This window comes from Gracilinanus agilis, chromosome 3 (genome assembly GCF_016433145.1).
Source record: "Gracilinanus agilis isolate LMUSP501 chromosome 3, AgileGrace, whole genome shotgun sequence".
In the NCBI taxonomy this organism is placed as follows: Eukaryota; Metazoa; Chordata; class Mammalia; order Didelphimorphia; family Didelphidae; genus Gracilinanus; species Gracilinanus agilis.
The window spans coordinates 24,340,499-24,363,719 of record NC_058132.1 but is presented as its reverse complement, the minus strand read 5'-3'; the positions used below and the strand labels follow the sequence as shown (position 1 = coordinate 24,363,719).

Genomic DNA, 23,221 nt, shown 5'->3' with positions numbered 1-23,221 from the left:
GAAAAAAAAAATTACTTAGCGCCCCTGGTAATTAATTTTTTTTTAAATTTTAATAGCAATTAATAGGAAAGATAAATGCACCTGTGGCCATCACCGCTTCCTGGATCACTGCAGCACCCACCAGGGGGCAGTGGCACCCACTTTGGGAATCACTGGGTTACATGAATCATGTTCTTTCCTTCCCCCCTCCCATAGCCAATGAGCAATTCCACTGGATTTTACATTTTTTATTGATCAAGACCTATTTCCATATTATTAATTTGCAATAGAGTGATCATTTATAGAGTCTACATCCCCAGTCATGTCCCCATCAAACCATGTGATCAAGCAAATGTTGTTTCTTCTGTGTTTCTGCTCCCACAGTTCTTTCTCTGGATGTGAATAGCTTCTTTCTCATGAGTCCCTCAGAACTGTTCTGCATCATTGCATTGCTGCTAGTAGAAAAGTCTATTACATTGGATTGTGTCAGTCTCTGTGTACAACGTCCTCCTGGTTCTGCTCCTTTCGCTCTGCATCAATTCCTGGAGGTCTTTCCAGTTCAACGTTACAAGCCTAGGAAGGTCTGGGTTATAGTCTGGGCAAACTTCAAAAATTAAACCTGCCAGTTCACCCCAACCGACCTTTGCTTTTCCAGCTATTCCCAGTAGTCCAGGGTATGCCCTATAAATATCAATGTAAAACAACTGACTGTCCAAACAAAAAAAAAAGGACACATAAACTTCTCAGTGCCTTACTAACATTTTCTCCATCGTTTGCTTAAATCTAAACAACCAAAAAGACAATCTAAGTAGAAGATGGGTACCTTTTGGTAATTTCCATGATATAAATGCTCACCATGGAAATGCAACAATCCCCACTGAGGGAGCCCCATTTCACAGCAGAGCTTGTATTCTGCCCATGCTCATTGGAAACTAGCCTCGGATACTTTTCCTGGGACTCGTTTCCTGATGCTCCTCTGGTCCATCCTATCCTCCACTCTCACAGGTCAGCTGCTCCTTAAGATACAACAAACTCTCCCCCTCTCCTCCAGTATAGAGAACCAGCTCTATATTTCTGGGGGTTCTGAGTGGCGTTTAGTGGCATCATTTTGAATGAGAACAGTCAGACTAAATGTTTAGTTCATAACTGCACCAACTTGCCATGGAGTCTTGAGTTTAATATATACTTGTTTCACACAAAGAGCACAGAGAAAGAATCACAGCTGTGAAGGGGTTACAAATTGTACAAAAACCCATTAAAGTCTAAAAAGTAGAGAGATAGGTACAGGGTCAAAAGCCAAATTCCAACCACCAATTAGTAGGAGGTTAATTCTGGGAGCAGAAATATATTTCATAGAGATCCTAACTAATTGAGTCCTGTACTCTTGATTTACAGGATTGTACCTGGTCAGATAAAGTCTTGTCTAGCTTTGTCTGTCTCCAGCCTTGATTATCTAAGTAATATATTTTTTGGAGTTCAGGCTTCTTAAGGAGAGAAATTTTTAACTCGGTAACTGCTGGTCTGCTAAGGACTCAAAGCTTTCCAATGAGAATATTAAGAAAAGGTGGGGATCTGAAAAGGAGTCAGAAGAGGAGTCTCAGATTTTTACCTTAGATGACCCATTCTGTCTGCATCCTGACATGCAGTGCAGAAAAAGTCATCACACAGTTTTACTTGCCAATAATTTTGTAATGGGATCCAGATAAAATATCTATTACAGACTCTATTTCTCTAAATGACTTCCAATAGCCTCCTGGAGGGGTCAAGTTGTTTTTGGATTAACCAACCTGCTGGTACCAGAGTTTTTCAGGGCTCAGGTTATGAGGACCAAATACAAAGACTGCCTCAGCCTGGATTGGTCACTTAGGGAATCCAGATAACGGGCCCTATTCATGACACTATTTCTCCAATCAGCCTTCCACACTCCAGAATCTGGAGGTGATGCCCCTGCTCATTTCAAAGGCAAGGTGCCAAAATCTTCCCTTCAGAATCTCCAATATCCAAATGATAAAGTCATGTATTTTTTAAAACTCTGTTTCTCTCTGAACTTTATTTCCCCTTCTCTAAACTAAAAAGACTTCAATTGATATGATTGTATTTCTTTCTGGACTATTTTCTGTTCCTTTCTGTACTCCAAAAGTGTTCTGATCACCCATTCCTCTTTTCTTGATGTCATTTCTGCCAGTGATTTGGACAAAGGCATAGGTAGCAATGGACAGAGCACTGGGCTTGGAATCAGGATGACTCGTGTTCCTGAGCTCAAATCTGGCTTCAGGCAGCAGTTGCCAAAGAAACAACAGGCAAACAAGTACAAGTATCCCTTCCCTATCATGACTTTCCCCATTGTGGTTTCAATATTTCATAAGTTGGCATAAGAAATTAACTGAGATGACCCTGGACAAGTCACTTAACCCCCATTGCCTAGCCCTTACCACTCTTCTGCCTTAGAATCAATACTCAGTATTGATTCTAAGACAGAAGGTAAGGATTAAAAAAAAAGAAAGAAATTAACTGGGAATTTGGGGGAGTTTGCAGAAGCTGTAGATGACACATGAAGGCCAGCTGATGATGGATAAAATATATGTATAGTATTGTATAATATTAACATATTTTATCTTTCACTAGCATAAATATACACAATTTCTTTTTTAAAGTTAAAATAAGTAAAAAGTTATAGTTTGTGAAAAGAACTGAAAGCCAGCAGATGACACACAAAGGCTAGAAATAAACAGATATCTTTAAAAATTTAGTAACTCATAAATGCATACTGTAAACACCCTATAAGAGATTTCTTCTCTGGTAAGCAGGGAGAGCTAAAAAGTTTTACATGGATTTTCCAGATGATGGGGGTGTCACATCCTTAAACCCCACAATGTGGAAGGGATACTTGTATATACAAAGTAAGCCAAATAAAAAATAAATAGGAAATAATTATCAGAAGGAAGGCAACAGAATTAACAGGGGTTGGGGAAGGCTTCTTGTAAAAGGCGGGATTTTTTTTTTTTTACTTTTTTTTTTTTATTTTAAACCCTTAACTTCTGTGTATTGACTTATAGGTGGAAGAGTGGTAAGGGTAGGCAATGGGGGTCAAGTGACTTGCTCAGGGTCACACAGCTGGGAAGTGTCTGAGAAGGCGGGATTTTAGTTGCACCTTAAAAGAAACCAGGGAGGTCAGTAATCAGAGGAGGGAGTGTTATGGGGAGAGCTGGCCTGATTCTGGAGGCTTTTCCCAGCAAAAGAATTACAAGCATACCTTTTGATCCAGTAATACCACTACTAGGTCTGTATCCCAGAGATAAAAAAAATGGGAAAGGACCTATTTGTACAAAAATATTTGTAGCTGGGCTTTTGGGGGTGGCAATGAATTGGAAACAATAGGGATGTCCCTCAATAGGGGAATGACTGAACAAATTGTGGTAAATTTTGATAGAATACTATTGTGCTATAAGGAATGATGAACAGGATGATTTCAGAAAGAACTAGAAAAATCTACATGAAATAATGCAGAGTGAAATAAGCAGAACCAGGAGAACATTGTATACAGTAATTGCCTTATTGTGGAACTATCAAATGTGATAGACTTTGGTACTAACAGCAATACAATGATCTAGGACAATTCTGAGAGACTTATGACAAAGAATACTATCTACCACCACAGAAAGAATTGTTGGAATAGAAATTTGGGTGGAAGCATATAATCTTTCACTTGTTTATTTGGATTTATTTTGAGGAGTTGGGTTTATAAGATTATTCATTTACAAAAATGAATAATATAGAAATGTTTTGTGTGATGATACATGTATAATAACTCCCCCCAAAATAAATATTTTTAAAAGAAAGGTTTCAAACACATTTGCTGGCAGCCTCATTGCTTACCAGCAAGACTCCAGAATGAGGACAGAATCAGAACAAAATATAATTAAAAATAATTTTTAAAATAAATAAAAATACAATAGAACATAAAAAAGAATTACAAGCACCCTACTTTTTTTTTTTAAGTTTAAAAGGTTTATTAGGGAGATTGGTGGCCAGGAGGCAACTCCACAGTGGGAGTTTGCCTGCTAAAGTAACAAAAAGTAGGGTTTTTATTTGTTTTACAGGAGGGCTGAGAACTTGACATCAAGGGGGCAAGAGATATATGACTTACAGGCGACTTTTGGGGAAAGAGGACTGGAGGTGGTGGCTTTTGTGTCTTTGGGGTTTGAGATTGACATGCGACTTCCAGGATGGGTAACTTTGCTGAGAGGGGCCCTGAGGTTGACGTTGTGACTCATAAGGGCAAGTAGACTGGAGGGGGCAAGGGCTGGAGGGTGAAGAAGTTGATTGTCAGTAGATATGCAGATCTCAAAGGCGGAACATGCCTGCCATCTTTATCCATTTATGGGTGATCATCAGGGATGGTCTTCTCTGGCCAAAATGGTTCAGGGGAATCCTTCATTAGTCCCCTGAAACTTCTGGGTTTTCTGTGTCCCGCTCCATTTCCCCTTCTCTTTATTTCTGGGTTCTACTACAGGAGAGCATTGTAGACATAAGGGACAGCCAGAGACTATGCCCTAAGTGAAGATATGGAGTGTCTTGTATATGGAACATCTGAGTAAAGTATGTGTTGGGGACCAAGGTGTAAAAAGACTAGGAAGAGCAGGTTATGAAGGACTTTGGAGGCATTTTGTATATACTTCTAAAGACAATAGAAAGCCGGTGGAGTTTATTGATTGGGGGTGGGGGCAGCAACATTAGAATTTTGAGAAAATCACTTTAGCGGCTGGAGAATGGATCAGAATGGGGAAGAGACTTGAGGCAGACAGACCTAGGGAAAGCAGATAATACAGATGGTGTCCTGAGAAATAACTGAGGTTTTGATGTAATTTCACAGTGAAGATAAAAAAAACAGGACTATGGGGTTGGAGAGAAAGATAAAGTGACAAAGGAATTTTGCAAATTGCATACAAGAATGTGGACTTCTTTTGGGCTCAATATTCTTCAGTATTGACTATATACATAACCGTGGTGGAGTAGAGGCAGTCCTGACAACTGAGTAGATTGAGGGAGCAGGAATTGAAGGTGCTTGAAGGAATATCAATATTTCTGAAATCTGCTAGTATAATTGTGAGAACTGGGTTAGAGGAAGAGATTGTGGTAAGCACTGAGCTTCTGAAGGAGAGAACGTCCTGAACTTTAGCAGATAATAGCTCCCACAAGCTATCTATAGTCATCAGTTTAGACTGAAGGAGCCTCAAAAGCAGACAAATTGCTGAGCAAAGGTGGCAGCAGTAGAGTCTGGAGGTGGTTTTGAGGGGCAGGGTGCAAAGACTCTTCTGACTCCTCCACAAGGAAAGGTGCTGGAAAAGGGTACCTGGGGGTGCCGTGTCATCAGGAAGGGAGTGGGATCTCTGAAGGAAGAATTAAAAGGTGGGGAAAGGAAAAAGGTTTATAAAGAAAGCAATTTTGTTAACTACTGAGCCAGCAATCTAGATAGCATTGTAATGGGCATTTAGATCTGCAGTGGGATTGTGGTGGGGAGGCCATAGAGTTGTGGTAGATCTGAATAAGTTGAGGGACGGGGAATTGAGTTTGAAAAATGGCAGGTAAGAATTCAAAACCCCTGAAGTGGAACATATGATATGGAAATCACTATAGAATGAGTCCAAGTAGAGATCTGGGGGTCTTTTTGTTTTGTTTGGAGAAGGGGGGATAGAGATTTTTTTGGTATAAATTATTTCACTTATTTTTGTCATTAGATTTTCACACTCAACATTTTATTTTATTTATTTTATTTAATGTGCTTTTTTAAAACATAAAGTTTTAGTTATAAGCAATGGTTATACATAGGGGACAAAGTAATTGTATATTCTATATAACAGAAATAAAAGAATATTTGTCTAAAGCTCTAAGATGTTGTTTATCACATAACTCCCTTTACAGTACTATAGAACACTATAAAAAAAAGTCAGACTTCAAAAGCAAAAATAACTTGTGCCATTATGAACCCACAAATGTAGAATGTTCATTAGTCATGTCTTTTAAAAGGAAAAAAAATCACATCACTATTACAAATCTCCCTCACATGACTTAATTGTATTTAATATGAAAAAATGATATTGAATTCATGTATGGTTTTGCTTCCTCTTCAGTTTACTTTACCCAGAATTCTCATCCTAGATCTTCATTTGTAGATGAGAAGAGTCATAGTACTACTTGTTGGCAGCATCCATTTTCCTACATGGTGGAAATATAGGTTCACACACATATATAACATGATGGTAGAAAACAAGAGATAAGAAATTAGATTTCAAAATTTCAGTTCCAAGTCTAGAAATGGGTGCATTGAGGAAGGGAGTGATTAGAACATTCAAGGCCCTCTCCAGAGGACTGAGTTCATAGCAGAAGCTGTAGAGCCCTGGAAGCTCTGGAGAGCCATTTCACAAAAAGGACACAGAAGGTATGTCTTTAGGCAGCCCATTCATGAGGCACATGTTGACAGTTTTGACAGGGTGCGATCCAAGAAAGACTTGGAGCCCTGGGGAAGACCCTAGTGGACACAGAGACTACATGTAGGTGGCCTGGATCCAGAGCTGATGTGTGACTCACTGGTAAGTCTCCATTTGTGGCCCAGGCAGATATAATCATCCACAGAAGAGGCTTTGTAAAGAGGCTATCAGAAGGACTAGATGAAGGCGAGAAAGCCCAACACAGGAGAAATCATGAGAAAGACATGGAAAGTCTCCAACTACCATAATGAATGGATGTCAGTTACTTAGATGCCAATTGGTTCATTGGAAGAGATGCATTTCTTTACTGATTGATTAGAGCAGTGGTTCCCCAACTTTTTTGGCCTGCCGCCCCCTCTCCAGAAAAAATATTACTTAGCGCCCCTGGAAATTAATTTTTTTTTATTTTAATAGCTATTAATAGGAAAGATAAATGCACCTGCGGCCATCACCGCCTCCCTGGATCGCTGCACCACCCACAAGGGGGCGGTGGTGCCCACTTTGGGAATCACTGGGTTAGAGGAAGGCAGGAACAGCTTCCAGAAGATTATGAGCAGATTGGAATCCTGCTGTAGTGTGAGGACCTACCTATCTGGACTTATTGCTCTCTAGAGTTATTTAACACTTGGAAGAGGGAAACCTTTCAGGGATGCCTGATAGGAAAGGGATTAATAGAAGGGTTAAGACAGGCTTTGCATGTGTCGCGTTCAAAAAAGGGCCTTTAATCTGAATGGATAAACAGAATCCTGTACTATTTGGAGGGTTGAGACATTTAGCTTTTATATTGGTTAAAGGAACTGCTTGTCTCTGAAAGACTACAGCACATTTCAGTGCCTTTGTAATGGTGGCTGTGAGATAAAGGAGTTTATGACTATTTCATTGGCTTGGGAATAGAAGAGGAGCCCCTTTGCCCTGCAGGACATCAATGAGGCTCAGGAAGAGAAATCAAAGCAGCTTCCTCTAGTGTGGATTATTGTTCCTGAAGGGACTGATGATGTCAAACTCTCTCTTCCAGCAATGTGAATTACACAGGGCACATAGTTTTCCCCACTCACTGCTTTAGATTAGAAAGTGGCCTGCTTTCAGATGGACTATAAAAGGTCAAAGAGGCTTGAGGAAAATGAAATGATATCCCACAGAAATATTACTAATAAATAATTTAACATTAATTTCTCTGGCTGTCTGGAATTATGGGAAAGAACAGTCATTATTATTCAGTTCATTTTACATGAGACACTTATCTAAAACTTGATTTCTTCTCCAGATTGCAGTTCTTTCACTTATTAACTTCTCAATCTAAGGATATCAAAGAGACAGAAATAGAATTAGGGCTGAGGAAAAACACAGTATGGTATGTTTATCCCAACCATTCTGTCCCAGGGAGACTCTTATGGCATTGACTCTTTTTTTAATGCTTACCTTCTGTTTTAGAATCAATACTATATATTGGTTCCAAGGCAGAAGAGTGGTAAGGGCTAGGCAATGGGGTTTAAGTGACTTACCCAGGGTCACCAGGCTAGGAAGTGTCTGAGGCCAGATTTGAACCCAGGACTTCCCATCTCTAGGCCTGGCTCTTTAATCCATTTGCTGAATTGATATCCTGGTGACTTGTGTGCTCAGTGACAGAGCAGGGAACTCTCTCAGCAAAGTCATCAGCAGATTTTTCTAGTGGGGCAGGAAACATGCTAGATGACCTAAGGGAGGGAATATGGGGGGAAAGAGAGGAGAACACAGGAAAGAACCCTGAGGGACAGCCACATCAAGTGGTCATTACATAAATAAAGATTCAGGGAAACAGATTGATGGGAAGGAAAGGATGGAACAAGCATTTAGGCACCTACTATATGCCAGGCACTCTATGCTAAGTAAGCCCTTTTTAGACTTTCTCTCAACCCAAGGAAGGTGGGTGCTATGACAATCCCCTTACACATGAGGAAAAGGATTTCCCTACCAGTCTTCAAAGTTCCCTGTCCCTGCTTCTTGAAATGATCCTCACAAGACAAGGAGTGAGGGCCCTCTGCATCCCGGCTGTCCTCTTCTGGACACTCTGTCTTATCACTCTCTTTTTATTCATGAAACCCAAAACCAAATACAACACCCAGAGGAACTCTAACAAGGGCAGAGGACTTCTATTGTAGACGTATTCCTGGAAACTGAGCCCCTTGTCATGCAGGCTCAGGCAATAATAGATTTTGGGGCTCTTATTTCACTGAGGACTGAGGACTGCTATTGAGCTTGCAGTCCCAGATATTTTGAGGATCCTCTGCTGATTTTCACCCAATTCGCTAGCATGTGCTGATCTTTTGGATTCCTGATTCTGTTGTCTGGTATATTAGCTATGCTCTTAGCATTGTGTCATCGGCAAGTTCATTGAGTATACCGTGTTTTATGTTGTCCAAGTTTGGAGAAAAGAAATCAAACAAAACAATAAAAGAAAAAAGAGTGGATCAGGGACACATTATTTTTATAGCATTTGGGTTCTTAATCAATAAAGAATATGGGGCCTTTTCTCCAAGAACAACACTGTTAATTAACAGATCATTTATCTGCTAACAAAGAATGATTCTTTCACCAGCCTCCTAAGCAAAAAGAGAGAGAGCAAGGCCTAATTCTTCATTACAAAGCGAGTTATATCCTCTTTCTGAATGGCGCAACAGCTCAACCTTAGGACATCCCCTGCCAATCCTCCTGGCAGATATTTTGGGAATGGAGGTAGATGTGGAGACCTCAACTCTTCCCCCATTACTTCATCACAGGAAAGTTGAGTCTTTCCTAAGCCCTGGAAGATGCTAACACATTCTGCCATGTGGCCAGATCACTGTACTTTAAGTGAATTTTTTTCTTTTCTTATTACTTTTTTCTAATACATGTAGAAACAATGTTTGACAACTGTTTTCTGACATATTGCAATTCAGATTCTCTCTCCCTCCCTCTCTCCTTCCCCTTCCCCAGGCGGTAAATAATCTGACATAGGTTTTACCAGTGCTTTCATACACCACCTATTTCTATATTGCTCATGATGTGACAGAAAGAAGACACACGTCATACATACACTGAAAAATTTACGAAAGAAATAAAGTGGAAGATGGCATGCTTTGATCTGCAGTTAAGACTCCAATAGTTTCTTCTTTGGCTGTTAATAGTTCACTGACCATACCGCATATGCCTTTATCCAAATCACTGGAAGAAAAAGTCAAACAGCAAAGAAAAGGAAATGTGGGTCCTTGAAGCACTTGGAGGTTGAGAGGGAAGCATGAAGATTAGACAGAAACAGAAATTCTCAAAGATACAGGATGACTTTATTTTTACTTTATGGAAGTTCCAAAGGGAAGACTTTGGGGCGCCTTCCCTTTGAAAGTAAGAAGGGCCCTACCTAATTCCAGAAGCTTGGGTGTTATCTTTGGAGATCACTGGAACCCGAGATTAGTGCCAGCATAAGGAACAGATGCTGGCCTTTGGCAGGGCAGGAGAGGATGGAGAAGAGAACAAAGCAGGAAGAACCCTCAGAAAATGGGGACCCAGTAGAGAGTAGTTTCTAGTGAACAGAAGCAGAGTTTCTTTTCCCCTGAGATGAGGTTCTGGCCCTTCTTGCTTTTATGCAGTCTAAGATAAAAGACGTTTAGTTTCCTTATCATTCCATTCCATTTCATAAGGACTAATCCAGAACTGGAGAGATTGGCCAAGTCAGGCTCCTCCTGTCAGGCAGTTCCAACCCTCTCCCCAATTTTGAATCCATTCAGAGAAATCCATCAAGGGAAGCAATTGTCCCCTAAGGTTACTCACCCCTGGAGTTTGGGCTGTTGGGATTCTCCATGATTTTCTGAGAGAGGAGAAACTTCAGCTCTTCTCCTGGGCTTCAGCCTTAAGAGAACAGGAAAAGGTTTGGGTTATTGGCTTGGCCAGTTTCAGAATTTAAGCCTTGCCCATTCATCACTCCGTCTCCTCCCCAGCCATTCAGAACCTCCCTCAGGAGGGTGAATTACGAAGATGCTCAGAAAGGGGTGGGAGGTGAGGTGTCTCAACTCTTCCTGGCCCTTTCCTACTTATCTCCTCCATTACAGTACACTCTCCTTCTGGGCAGGACTGTTCTGTTTGTTAACTTTTCTGGCAGCTTTGGGTGAAGCTGTTGAAGGTGGAAGGATAGAATGCTTTCTTTGAAACCTTAGCTGGAGGGACTGCTAGGTGGCACAATGGATAGAGTCTGGAGGAACTGGGTTCAAATGTGGTCTCAGATGTTTCCTACCCTTGTGACCCTAGTCAAGTCACTTAACCCTGTTTGTTTAACTCTTGCCCTTCTGTTTTGGAGTTTTTGCTAAGACATCAAGTGAGAGTTTAAAAAAACAACAACCACCAAAAACCCTTTAGCTGTAAGGACTGGCCCTTGGCTCATGACTGCCTTCCTTGGCCCCTCCTTTTACCCTAGATCCAAAGTCACTTTACCTCCCAGAAGGAGAGTGTATTGTAATGGAGGTGATAAGTAGGAAAGAGCCAGGAAGAGTTGAGATCTTAGACATCATTTATACTCATCCACACATTCTCCTAAGGAAGAAGGGGAAGCCCAGATTGTCATTTGTCCAAAGTTTAAAATACATGTATATATAGTTTAAAAAAATCAAGAGAGATCATATAGTTAGACTCCGACTTCTTACATTCTAAATTCAGAGCTCACAGGGAAGGACTTGAATTTCTGCATTGGGTGATTCATAGACTTGACTTTGTTCCCCATCACAGATCCAAACTCAAACCTCCTTAGTTCTAGAATCAATCAATCTAAGCTAATTAAGCATTTTCTCTGAGTCTTAGATGTGCTAGTAAATTATTAACAACTGTTCCTCAGAGGCAACTGGGTGGCTCAGTGGATAGAGTACCACATCTGGAGAAAGGAGAAACTAGGTTCAAATGTAGCCTCAGCTACTTCCTAGTTGTGTGACCCTGGACAAGTCACTTAACTCTTAACTCCAATGGTCTAGACCAGTGATGGGCAAACTTTAAAGAGGGGCCAAAGGAAAGGAAATGCTCATCTGTCCATTAGTTTCTAAGGCAACTCTTTCGAATTTTCATTGTATTGTATTCTATTCATTGTATTCATCAGATTAGGAATAATGTCATGTAGCCAGATAGAACATTTCAGGGCCCCCCTTCTCATGTGGCCCACAGGCCATAGTTTGCCTGATCTGGTCCTTACAGTTCTTCTGCCTTGGAACCAATACTTAGTACCAATTCTAGGACAGAAGGTAAAAATTAAAAACAACAACTGATTCTCAAAAAGAAAAAAACAAAAACCCTCCTAAGTTTAATCCATTATTAACACTTGCTCCATGACTTAATAAATCTAGAAAATCAAGAAAACAACAAATCCATCTTTGATTTATAGCCATTGCAGAGTTCAGCGATGTAGCTACTGATCCCCCAAATTTAACAATCCTCTCCAATGGAGCTGGCTCCAGCTGCGCAAGCACACTCGACCCATGACTAGCTTTGTTCATGTTTTGCTTTGGGTATATAGAGTCTGAGATGTCTATAGCAGTAGATGTTCCAAAGGCATTTGGAGATGATGAAATGGAGTGTAGGAGACAGATAGGAGGTCAGAGAGTAGGTCTGAGATTGACCTATGTTGGGATGACAATACATCCCATGTGATTCAAAATCACTGGGAAAGAAAGTCAAAAGAGAGAGGTAAGAAGGAAAGAGGCAAGGATAGAACTCAGCTACTGATGACTTCTTAGAAAGAAGGTTGTTAAGATTCAAAAATCAAGGATAATGAAGAGAGAGCCTTGTTATGAAAAAACTGGCAGCCTGGGACACATGGGAAGAGGGGGTGGCTCAGAGTATGAAACATGATCCAGCAAGATAAATCCAGGGGAAAGGATTCTAAATACAGCACTCTCCATATCTTGATTGTCCTTAAAGAAAAGAGATTATGGGGCAGCTAGGAAGCTCAGTGGATAAAGCACCAGACCTGAAGGTCTGAGTTCAAATGTGACCTCAGATACTTCTTAGCTGTATGGCCCTGGGCAAGTCACTTATCCCCATTTGCCTAGCCCTAGCCCTTCTGTTTTAGAGTTGTTACTAAGACACAAAGGATTAAAAAAAGAAAGAAACCAGTTTCAGAAAGAAGAGTCATTACAAGAGGTTGAGAACTTCAAAGGGCATATAGTAGAGGTAGTAAGTGTTGAATGTAAGAGTCTGAGAATTTCAGAGTGAAAGGGAGGAAAGATAGATAATGATAAGTTAAAAGACAAGTGAGTGAAGTGGTTGGGTTTTTTGTTTGTGTCCTTTAAGGAAGCTGGGAAAGACCCAGTGGATAGAGTTATTGAGTGGACCCTTTTGAATACCTCTGTCTCCCTTCCCCTAGAACCCAACACTCTTTCATTTTGGTCTTACATAAGCATTTCTTTCGAAACTTTTCCCAGTACCACCATATTCTCATAGGACACCCTAGATGCAGTTAAGTGTATTCCCATCCTAACAGTCCCAGGTAGGACACTCAGTAAACATTGTGATTCTGATGATCCAGGGACCTGCTCTTCCCCAGGGACTCTAGAACACAACCTTTGCAGCCATGGAGGGTTGAACACTTCCAAAACCTGAGCCTACCTGAATTTCTGGGCCTCTGTAGCATGAGGATGAGAGGGGGGAAAACAGAGAGAGGGGGAAGCTTAGCTCTATTATTTCCTAGACCTCACAGCTTCTGGACTCCATCTAATCCTCCAAGGTGGCAAACAGCATTTTGAAGATCTGGAAAGCATTTGGGAGCCAGTAGGGTGAGGAGATCCCTGAAAGAACAAGGAATTTGCAACTCACCAAGAAAGCTTTCCTCTATAACACATAGGAATGACTCTTCCATAGAGGACACCCATGTCCCAAGTAACAAATGTTTTCTATCTGGGCAAATTTCTTGCATCTGAATTAAGAAGCCTTCATTAAACTCTTGCTAATGCTTTCCTGTCATCTACAATATAGCAATAAGTCTCCTAATTGATTCCCTTGTTATGATTTTAACCTATACTCATATTTATGCACAGATATGATTTTTTAAATTTGATTTTTCCCCTCCTCTTGTTTTATGGGAGAATTGACTCATATACCTTATAGCTTAGCCATGCAGTGTGTTGATTCCATTGTTGATAGATATCCTCCTGAGGAGAGGATTGTATAATTTTCCTAAAAGTCCAAAGTCCAAAATCTTTTAATGTAATTTTAGGAAAAGATAATCACCAATACCCTGGACCAGGAAAGCAGATCTTCTGGAGAAGATGCTGTAAGGATGCCTGCAGAAATCACACACACACCAGGAGATTTGGAGTGAACTTTTGGCTATAATGAACTGAACCGAGATGGGAATTGAGCCCTCCATTTATCCTGGTCATAAACACTTATGCCAAAGGGGAATGCTCCCTAAGTGGCTCTTTGTCAATGTGCCTATCAATCACTTTTCTTTTTCTCCTCTTTTATTCCCAAAATTGTTGTGACTCCTTCCATGAAATGTACAATATATTTTCTTTTTTTATACCCCCTACTGAGAAAATACTAAATGTATAGACTCCATATGTGAAATGATTCATTGGGGAGTATGACATGTTAATCTCCAAGAGTGGAGTGGCATAACATGCTGGTCTCCCAAAGAATAAGAGGCAGGGATTGGGTAAAGTAAAATACCTAGGGGACCTCCATTCCAGCCTGGATTTCTCGCACCCTAATGGTAGGACATAGGAGTCACAAAGTCAGGTAGCAGGTCAGAAGACTGGTCTTCTGGGTTTCCCATCAGGGTGGGCAACCAGAACAACATGACAGAGCCAGCACAATGTGGCCACGGAGGGAGAAGCAGGTTCAGTTTTAAAATGAGTGCAGGAAGTCGAGTCACTCTCTTGATTTTCATACCCATATCTGGTCAGGGGTTTTGCTCTCTCACTCTCTCTGAGCCATCCAGGGGCCGGCTTATCTATTTAGTCATCTCTGGCAAGTGTAACATAAAGTGGAGGGGACTGTGCTGGGCTGGAGTCCAGGACCTGATCTTAAGTTGACCTGAGACCTCTCTCTGTCTCTGCCTCCTCTCTGTCTCCTCTGTCTCTGTCTCTGTTTCTCTCCCCCTCCCTCTCTCTCTCTTCCTCTCCTTTCTTCCTCTCCCCTTCTTTCTCTTTCTATCTTGAGTGTACAGCAAGGTCAGTAACCTTATACTGTAGAAGATGGAAGGAGCCAGATTGTGAAGAGTAGTAAATTCCAGACAGAGGACTTAATGCTTGATTCTAAAGGTAGGGAAAGGTATTATTGAGTAGTGGAGTGAAATGGTAGGACCTGTACTTTAGGAAAATCATTCTGAATCTGAGGAGGTTGGATTGCAGTGGGGAGACTTTTGATGTAGGGACATGAACTTGAAACCAGTTGCAATAGGCCAGGCATGAGGTGATGAGAGATTGTGCCAGGTGGTGACTATGTCCAAGAAGGAAGGGTGATATGAAGTAAAAATGACAAGATTTAGGGACTGATTGGTTAATGGAGAGAGAATGAGTGAGAGAAAAGAGTTAAATGCATGAACTAGGTTGGAAACAAGGACAATGGGGAACATGTTGGTGCCTTGGACTTGTGATAATTAGATTAAGTCTACACTGCCCATCTTTAGATTTAATCACCAAAGGTGAGAGCACCTTCCAGTTCTGGGAGGTCCTAACCCACTTGTGCTAGAGTGAGTAAAGAATCAGAATCAACTCACTGCCCCCTATGCTTTCTATGAGAATTGTCTATTGTGATTGGACACGCAGGCCAGGGGAAGGCACTGGAAGTGACGCATACGTGACCCCTTTAAAAGAGGAAGTTGAGCAAGTGAGCAAGTGAGGCTGCTTCTGGTTTGGTGAAGGGGACCTAAGGGAGCTTTGCTGGTTCATGACAGAGACTGTTCCACGTGGTGAGTGTAAAGACTGAATCTTCCTGAACTTCTATTAAGAAACTTCTTTTTATAGACTCTGTGAGTGCAGTTTGCTCCATTGACCTCCGGGCCTCAGCTGAGGGTTAATATCTACCTGGATTAATTAGTGAGATAGATTCTTATTTTCTTTCTCTCTTCTCTCATGTAAATAAACTTCCATAAAAGTCAATTTGGATTTGAGATTATTCTTAATTGAGGATTGATAATAGTTCAATCCTCTGGTGACCATCTTTAATATACTAAAACCATAAAACCCCTTTTTCACCCTTACAGACTATAGTATGGAAGGTGGGAAGGGATCGGTCATATTAAGGGAAAGACAATGAGTTTTTCTTTGTACGTGTCGAGTCTGAAATTCTTATTGGACACTTAGAAGAAATGTTCGATAGGTTCTTGGTGATATGGAAATGATATGGAAATGAAGGAACACTAGGGTTGAATATACTGATCTGGGAATCATCTGCTTAGAGATGACAACTGAATTCAAAGGAGTTCATGAGATTACTAAATGAGTGGGGAAAAAAGTGGCAAAGCCTTCAGGTATGACATGGAAGAAGGTCCAGCTAAGGAGACTGAAAACATCTCCCCCACCACAGGTAGATAAGTAGGAGAGACAGAAGAGAACAGTGTTCCAAAAAAAAATAGTTCCCAGGAGCAGAAAGTGATCAGTAGTGTCAAATGTTTCAGAGAGAGGCCAGTTACCACAAGAATCCAAAAGAAGCCATTCAGTTAGGCAATTAAAATATCATTGGTAACTTTGGAGATAGAAGTTCCACTTGAGTGATAAGGACCAAGATCAGACTAGAAGAGAGTGAGAAGAGGACAATGGAGGCACCAAGTTTATTCTTGTCCTGGAGTTTTGCTAAGAAGGGGAGGAAACATACGGGATAATAGCTAGCTGGGATGGCAAGATTAAGTCAGGGTTTATTAAGGATGTGTTAAACATGAGAGTGTTTCTAGGCCACTGGGAAGGTGTCGTTAAATAGGGAGGGATTATAGAAAGGAGAGAATGAGCATAACACTGTGGCAATCTGCTGAAGAAGATGGGAGTATTCAGGGAGCACAGAGAGGGAACTGACCTTGGAAAAGAGTAGGTTCACTTTTTTCCTAGAAGTGGAAGTGAAAGAGGACATAGTTGGAGATAATGGTCAAAGGGTTTGAGACTAGAAAGGGAGAAGAGGAAACTCTTGGAAAATTGCCTCAGTTTTTCAGAGAAGAATCAGATAACATCCTCAAGTGAAAGAGTAAGATAGGGAGAGAAGACAGAATGTTGGTAAAACTGCTGTAGTGCACTGGATAGAGAAATGATTAGGAAGATTGGAGCAGCAGCAATACCGATCAACGTACCCAATTACATGGGTTTTTCCTTAAAAGATATTGAAACTGCCAGGCTCAAGATTGAACCTTGTTACTGAGTATAGAAAGGAGATTCAACCCCTCCTTGAGGTTAGACCAGAAGACCATATTAGGCAACACTGGGACAGGGAAAATGCACTTAGCTCAAATAACAAGATGCGGTCACTCGATATCTTTGTTGAGCATCCTTCTCCTGCTATGGCAAAATGTATCTCCTTCAGTTAGCATTGGAAGAAGCCCTCATTACACACAAATTGTACTTGAGCTTCTCTGGGAGCCTAGAGACTTTTGTGAAATAGTGAACTTCTACTTTGACTGGAATCAGGAATTGTAAGTAGCCCCTTCCTTCCTATCCTTCTAATGATGGTGGGTACAGGACTCTTTGCACCTGGGTCCCATATTGCATTGTGTTGTATTTAGCTTTAAGCAGCTGTGTAAACTGGTATCCATTCATTCCCCCTTCAGGAAGTGACTTTGATAAGTAGCCCATGGCTCCCCAGTAGTGGTCATCATCCGCCAAAATTCTGCCACCTTCACCTAATGAAGTAACCCAGTGACTCGCCTATGGCAGAACTGGCAGAGAGCTTAGTAGGTCAGTGTTCCTATCCCCCTCTGCCTCTTACTAGTGTTATATTGAATCTCTGGGAGCTTGAAGTTCACCTTTGATTGACAAATAAGTCAGTTGGATGGAATGTTCCCAGGGAAGTCATGCGAGAGGCAGGAGGAGGGGCAGTTGAGAATCCTGAAGGGATTCTGGGTCTTGGACCTGTGCTGAGGCTGGAGATCGGTGGATCCTGGTCTTGGAGTGAGAGGGTGCAAACATCTCTCTGCAAACTCTTCCTGTACTTGAGATACTGTTCCAACCTGTACCTGACCACCACCTTGGTGTCTACTGCCCCTAGATATTAGGAATTACATCATCTAGATATCTAGGTTTCCCAGGGCTCGGGAGGGATCCGGAAAGTGGGCAGGAGACAAAGAAGAGGGTGGAAGGGGTGGAAATAACTCAACTGTAAGGCTGAAGATCTATTGAAGAAGAAGTCAAAAATATCCCAACAGTTTACCTACTCTGGTTTAGTCCTGGCCAGACTGAACCAGAGGGAAGCTACATTGATTCTTCATCTGCCAGCAGTTGAGATTTTATTAGTAACCATTAGAATAGGGTCTCCTATACCACAGTCCTTTACCCTTATCCTACTTGTTTAATATAAAGTTTAAAGTACCTTCCTAAAGCAGTTTCCAAGCTTGTTTTGGGAAGGGAGAAATCGCAGTCAGAATACAAGGCGTTATCCTAGCTAAAGAGCCCAAATCAACATATCACTAGTTATGAGACATCAGAGAAGTCCCTCAACCTCTTTGGATCTCAGTTTCCTCATTTGTAAAATGAATCATTTGGCAGAGGTAGTCAACATAATCTATAATTTTGCAATTCTTCCCTCTCTGTCTTTTTCTCTTCCTCCTGGTGGTCCTTTCTCTTCTCTCTTTTCTGTCTTCTCCCCCAACCTTGTTTTTCCATCCAATTCCTTCTCTTTCATGTCTTTTCTATCCTTTTATTGAGCTCTCCATTCTATCCCTTACCTTTGCCACTCTGTTTCTTTATCTACTTTCCCTCCTCTCACATTAATCCCCCATTATTTGGCTTTCTTTCTATCATCTCTCTGTCCTCCAGGCTCCTACACTCTCCATCTCCTCTGTCTCTCTCTTGTGTCTGGCTCTGACTCTCTTTCTCTCCATGCCTATTCCCTGCCTTTATCTTCCTTGACAAGTTCTGTCCTCAGAAAGAATTACAGCAAGTTCATGTTGGAAGAGACCTTAGATATCATCTTACTCAGTTACTTCATTTCATAGAGACCATGAAAAGAGAGGAGACTTGTCCAAGATCACCGAGTATTAAATGTAAGAGCCGAGCTTCAGACTGCGACTTTTTGGTTCTAAAGACTTTGTTCCAGTCTCATGTGCCATCATTTTCCATTCTCCTCTTCCTCCATGTTCTGACCCTCTAGAAGCTTCCAGGGCCCCTCGGTCAAACTCTGAGGTGCCGAGAAGTCCCCCTTCCTCTGACCAGCACATCTCTGCTGACCTGCTGCACCAGCTTATTCCTCAGGCAGTAGATAAAAGGGTTCAACAGTGGGGCAACAGTGGTATTGAAGAAGGCCACCCCCTTGTTGAGGTCCAGCCTTCCTGTCTGGGTGGGATTGAGGTACATGATGATGCAGCTGCCATAGGTAATGGAGACTACTAGGATGTGGGAGGAGCAGGTAGAGAAGGCCTTGCGCCGACCCTGGGCAGAGGGCAAGTGTAGGAGGGTCCAGATGATGCAGGTATAGGATGCTGTTGTCACAGCAAGGCCACCAGCCAGGGTACACACAGCTACTAGGAAGGCAAACAGCTGCAGAAGCCTGGTGTCAGTGCATGCCAGAGCCAGCAGGGGAGTGCTGTCACAGAAGAAGTGGTTGAGCACCTTTGGACCACAGAGTGGCAAGAAGAGTAGCCAGATGCAAGGCCCAGAAAGGAAGAGAAAGCTCCCAGCCCAGCAGCCCAGCACCAGTGCCAGGCAGGTCCGGCTGGTCATGAGGGCTGGGTACCTCAGGGGATAGCAGATAGCTAGGTACCGGTCCATTGACATTACAGCCAATAGGAAGAACTCTACAGTTCCCAGGATAAAATAAAGGACCATTTGGGAGAAGCATCTGGGAAGGGAGATGGTCTTCTGGCCTGTGAGGAGGTGGCTGAGAACCTGGGGAGTGATGGCTGAGGTGAAGCCCATCTCCAGCAGGGAGAAATTCCTCAGGAGATAATACATGGGGGTTTGCAGGCGGCGGTCTGCCAGGGAGAGGACCACAATGAACAAGTTGCCCAGCAAGGTCAACAGGTAAGTGGGCAGGAGGACAGCAAATAGCAGGAGCTGCAGGCCACGAAGGTCTGTGATACCCACCAGAATGAACTCAGTCCCCTCTGAGTGGTTCCCCAGTTCACTCCACCTTCCTGGAGTCATCTGGAAGAAGGGGGAAGAAAAGAAGTCAGAGCCTCTCAAAACACAGATCTAGAAGGGATTTTAGAAATTGAAATCAATCAATTACTTAACAAGAACTTATTAAGAGATTAAGATATGCTGGGTATTTTGCTAAGAAGGAGGGATGCAAAGAAAGGAAAATACAGACCTGCACTCAGAGAAATTAAATTTTAATGGAAGAGACAATGTATAAATAATGAGCCACATAACAGAGATATAGGGAGTATGTGAGGGAATCTGAAAGAGATTGACACAAGCAGCTATACAGAAGGGAGAACCAGGAACATCCTCCTATAAAAGGTGGGATTTAGGCTAAGACTTGAAGGAAGCCAGAGGTGGGAAGGAAGGAGATCATTCTAGGCATGGGAGACAGTTAGTACAAATGTTAAGAGTAGGTAGACAGAGTGTCATGTGTGAGGAACAGCAAAGGAGGCTATTGTGACTGAGTCATCCAGTGCATGGAGTAGAGTCAAAGGTAAAAAGATTAGAAAGGTAGGAAAGAGGTTCTGAAGGATTTGAAATGGCAAATTGAGGACAGCACCCTATGGGACACTCACAATCAGCCAGAGACAATACAGAGGATGGAGAGATGAGAGAACTATAGCGGAGTAAGTTACCAGAAGTGCTTTGAGCCCAGTGCACAGTATGGATCTAGATTGAGGGGATCTAAGGGATGGTGAGCCTGTCTCCATGATAGACTAGGTCTAGGAGGTTGATACTGAAAGAGGTGATACTCAATGAGAAAAGATATCTGAAATAACTCCCATGAGGAACAAAACTGGAAGATCAGCAGAATACTGTCTCCTGACTTCCCTGACTTCCTTCAAGTTCACCTAAAGTCCTGTCTTTTGCAAGAAGCCTCTCCTAGGAATGACTGGCATTACTTTTTTATCTGTGATGCCCTCCAGTTTTTCCTCTACAAAACTTAACCCAGGGAGGGGTTTTGGGAAGATGGCAGAGTAAGCAATGAAACTAACTCCCCAAGCTCCCCCCAGACAATCAGAAATAACTCCACAGAATCAATGCTAAAAGCAGCAAAAAAGGAAAAGGATAGAGAGTGAAGCAAAACAGCTAGGGACAACTTGGAAGAGGGATCTCTGATATCTCTGGCCTCAGCATCATCTGGTTATAGAAGCAAACCCTGGAGCAAACACTGAGAAACCAACAAGCCACAAGCCCCAGAGGCAGAACTCAGCAAAAAAAAAAATGTTATCTATAAGAATTGTTAGAGGTAAATATGAAAGATCAATCATAAGGGACTAAACAAGGTTCTTATGTGAGAAAATGTTATCAATAACTCTTAAGAATAAAATCATTAGGGCAGCTAGGTAGCTCAGTGGATTGAGAGTCAGGCCTAGAAACGGGAGGTCCTAGGTTCAAATCTGGCCTCAGACACTTCCCAGCTGTGTGACCCTGGGCAAGTCACTTGACCCCCATTGCCCACCCTTACCACTCTTCCACCTAGGAGCCAATACACAGAAGTTAAGGGTTTAAAAAAAAAGAATAACATCATTAAATGACCCAATAGAGGTGTGTTAAGTGGCTAGCTTATGATCTCAGAATGTGCCCCAGGGACTCAAAAGACAGAGCACTGATCTTGGAGTCAGAAAGACCTGAGTTCAAATCCAACCTCAAATATTCACTAGCTCTATAATCCTAGACAAGTCACTTAACCTCTGAATGTTTTAATTCACTTAAGAAGAAAATGGCAAATCACTCCAATATCTTTGCCAAGAAAACTCCATATGAGATCATGAAGAGTTAGACATTACTGAATATTCTAAAAAAACTGATAATAAATGTCCCACACATGCATTTAATTTTTATTTATTGGATTATTAAAATTTCAGGTTAAAAAAAGAATTACATCATTATTTGGATAGTTTGAAATAACACATATAGATAAAAGATGAGGTCAAGTTGAATATAACAGAATGAGCTAAATGTAATAATAAAAAAGTATAGGAAGAGGTCAACTGGAACAATTATTTCATAAAAAAGAGAAGTAAATGGAAGAATTCCACAAAGAAGGAGAGAGAGAAGAAGAGGGTTCGTAATACTAGAAACCTATTCTCATCAGATCTGGATTAAAGAGGGAACAAAATATGTAACTAGAAGGGTAAAGGTCTTAATACAGAGAAACAGGAGTGAGGGGATAAGAAAAGAGAGGAAATCCTAGAGAGGAGTACATATCAAGAAATAAGAGGGCAAGGTGAAGAGATATGAGAAGTGTAAGCATTTTCTGCAAATGGCAATAATAATAACCCCAAGAAACCAGAAGGCAGGTGAGGGACAGTTAGAATAGTACTATAAAAGGAAGTAAGCCCCAGGCAAACCAACTCAGTCCTGAGTTAGGGTCAAGGGTGGAAGGAGGTCTGGGTAGGATTTCTCCATTGAACCCTTGCTGATCCATATCAGGAATATCATTGCTTGTTCTACTGTGCTGATCCAAGCTGTGTCTCCAGTTCCCTCAATAGCCTGTACTCTGTTTTCTGCAGTAGATATAGATATAGATATAGATATTATAAATATGAAAAATGATAAAGGCTGGTATAATAATATAAATTAGTATTTTAATTAAAGCCATGTTGATAGATAAAATCATTAGACCACGCGCTTGTAAGCATTCAAAACTGCCGCCTCCATACTGTCTCCCAGCCAAGCGCCTACTCGCAAAAGAGGCCACTCCCTCCTAACCCAGGAGATTTAAACCCTTCCCTGCGTCAAGACGTAAGCCTTCCCAAGCCCAAAAACCGGAAACGGAAACCCGTTGGACCACGGGAAATGTAGTTTGATACATTTCCCAAATTTCACTTTTACAATATAGATATAGATATAGATATAGATATAGATATAGATATCATCAACTGATATCCAGAAAGAATTGAAAGGTAATATAATAAGGAATCATGAAAAATGTAAGGATGGTTCAAGGCTGAAGTTAGTTTGCAGCCTCTCAGACCTCTTGCAGGGGATGGGCAGTCTTTAGGCCATCAACTGTAAGGCTCCCACAAGAGGTTGGAGAAATAGATCCTTACAGAGGGGACACAGTACAATGGCTTCTCAGAGGGAATCTGCTCTAATCTCTCTCAAACAGATAGTTTGGTTAGGAGAAGATGTTTTTCCACTAGAAAGGATATTACTGGCAATCAGGGTGTGATTCCCTCAAGGATATAAAGGGAAATCAACAGGATTCCCAATAATAAAGATCCCCAACTCCAACTGTCAATTCTTGGTGTGAAGAAGAATTCTATCAAAGGTAATGGCCTATTCAACTGTATAATCCAAAGGCTATTGAAAAGTAGAGTAACTTCTTTAATTAAGCAGGGAAGGTATAATCAGGCAAAGTATATTCAGGGAAGGTATATTAGGTATAGGATTGAAAGGTTGGGTAAGAGGGATGAGGGATCTCTGTTAACTAATCAAGATGGATCAGAGGCTGGCCTCACCCCCAACAGGGCT

General features: G+C 41.6%; 2 protein-coding genes across 2 annotated transcripts in view; both read right to left on the bottom strand.

Moving 5' to 3' along the window:
- The window catches only part of LOC123240864 (zinc finger protein 91-like), a 135,668-nt gene that overhangs the window by 10,406 nt on the left and 102,041 nt on the right, over positions 1–23,221 (bottom strand). The window lies entirely within an intron of this gene.
- On the bottom strand, positions 18,770–19,741 carry LOC123239981 (olfactory receptor 49-like). The gene has a single exon (XM_044667320.1). The coding sequence runs from the start codon at positions 19,739–19,741 to the stop codon at positions 18,770–18,772; it is 972 nt and encodes a 323-aa protein (XP_044523255.1).

Bases quoted from the DNA above. Each gene is read 5' to 3' on its own strand.
- LOC123239981 (XM_044667320.1), bottom strand. From the start codon at position 19,741: ATGACTCCAGGAAGGTGGAGTGAACTGGGGAACCACTCAGAGGGGACT.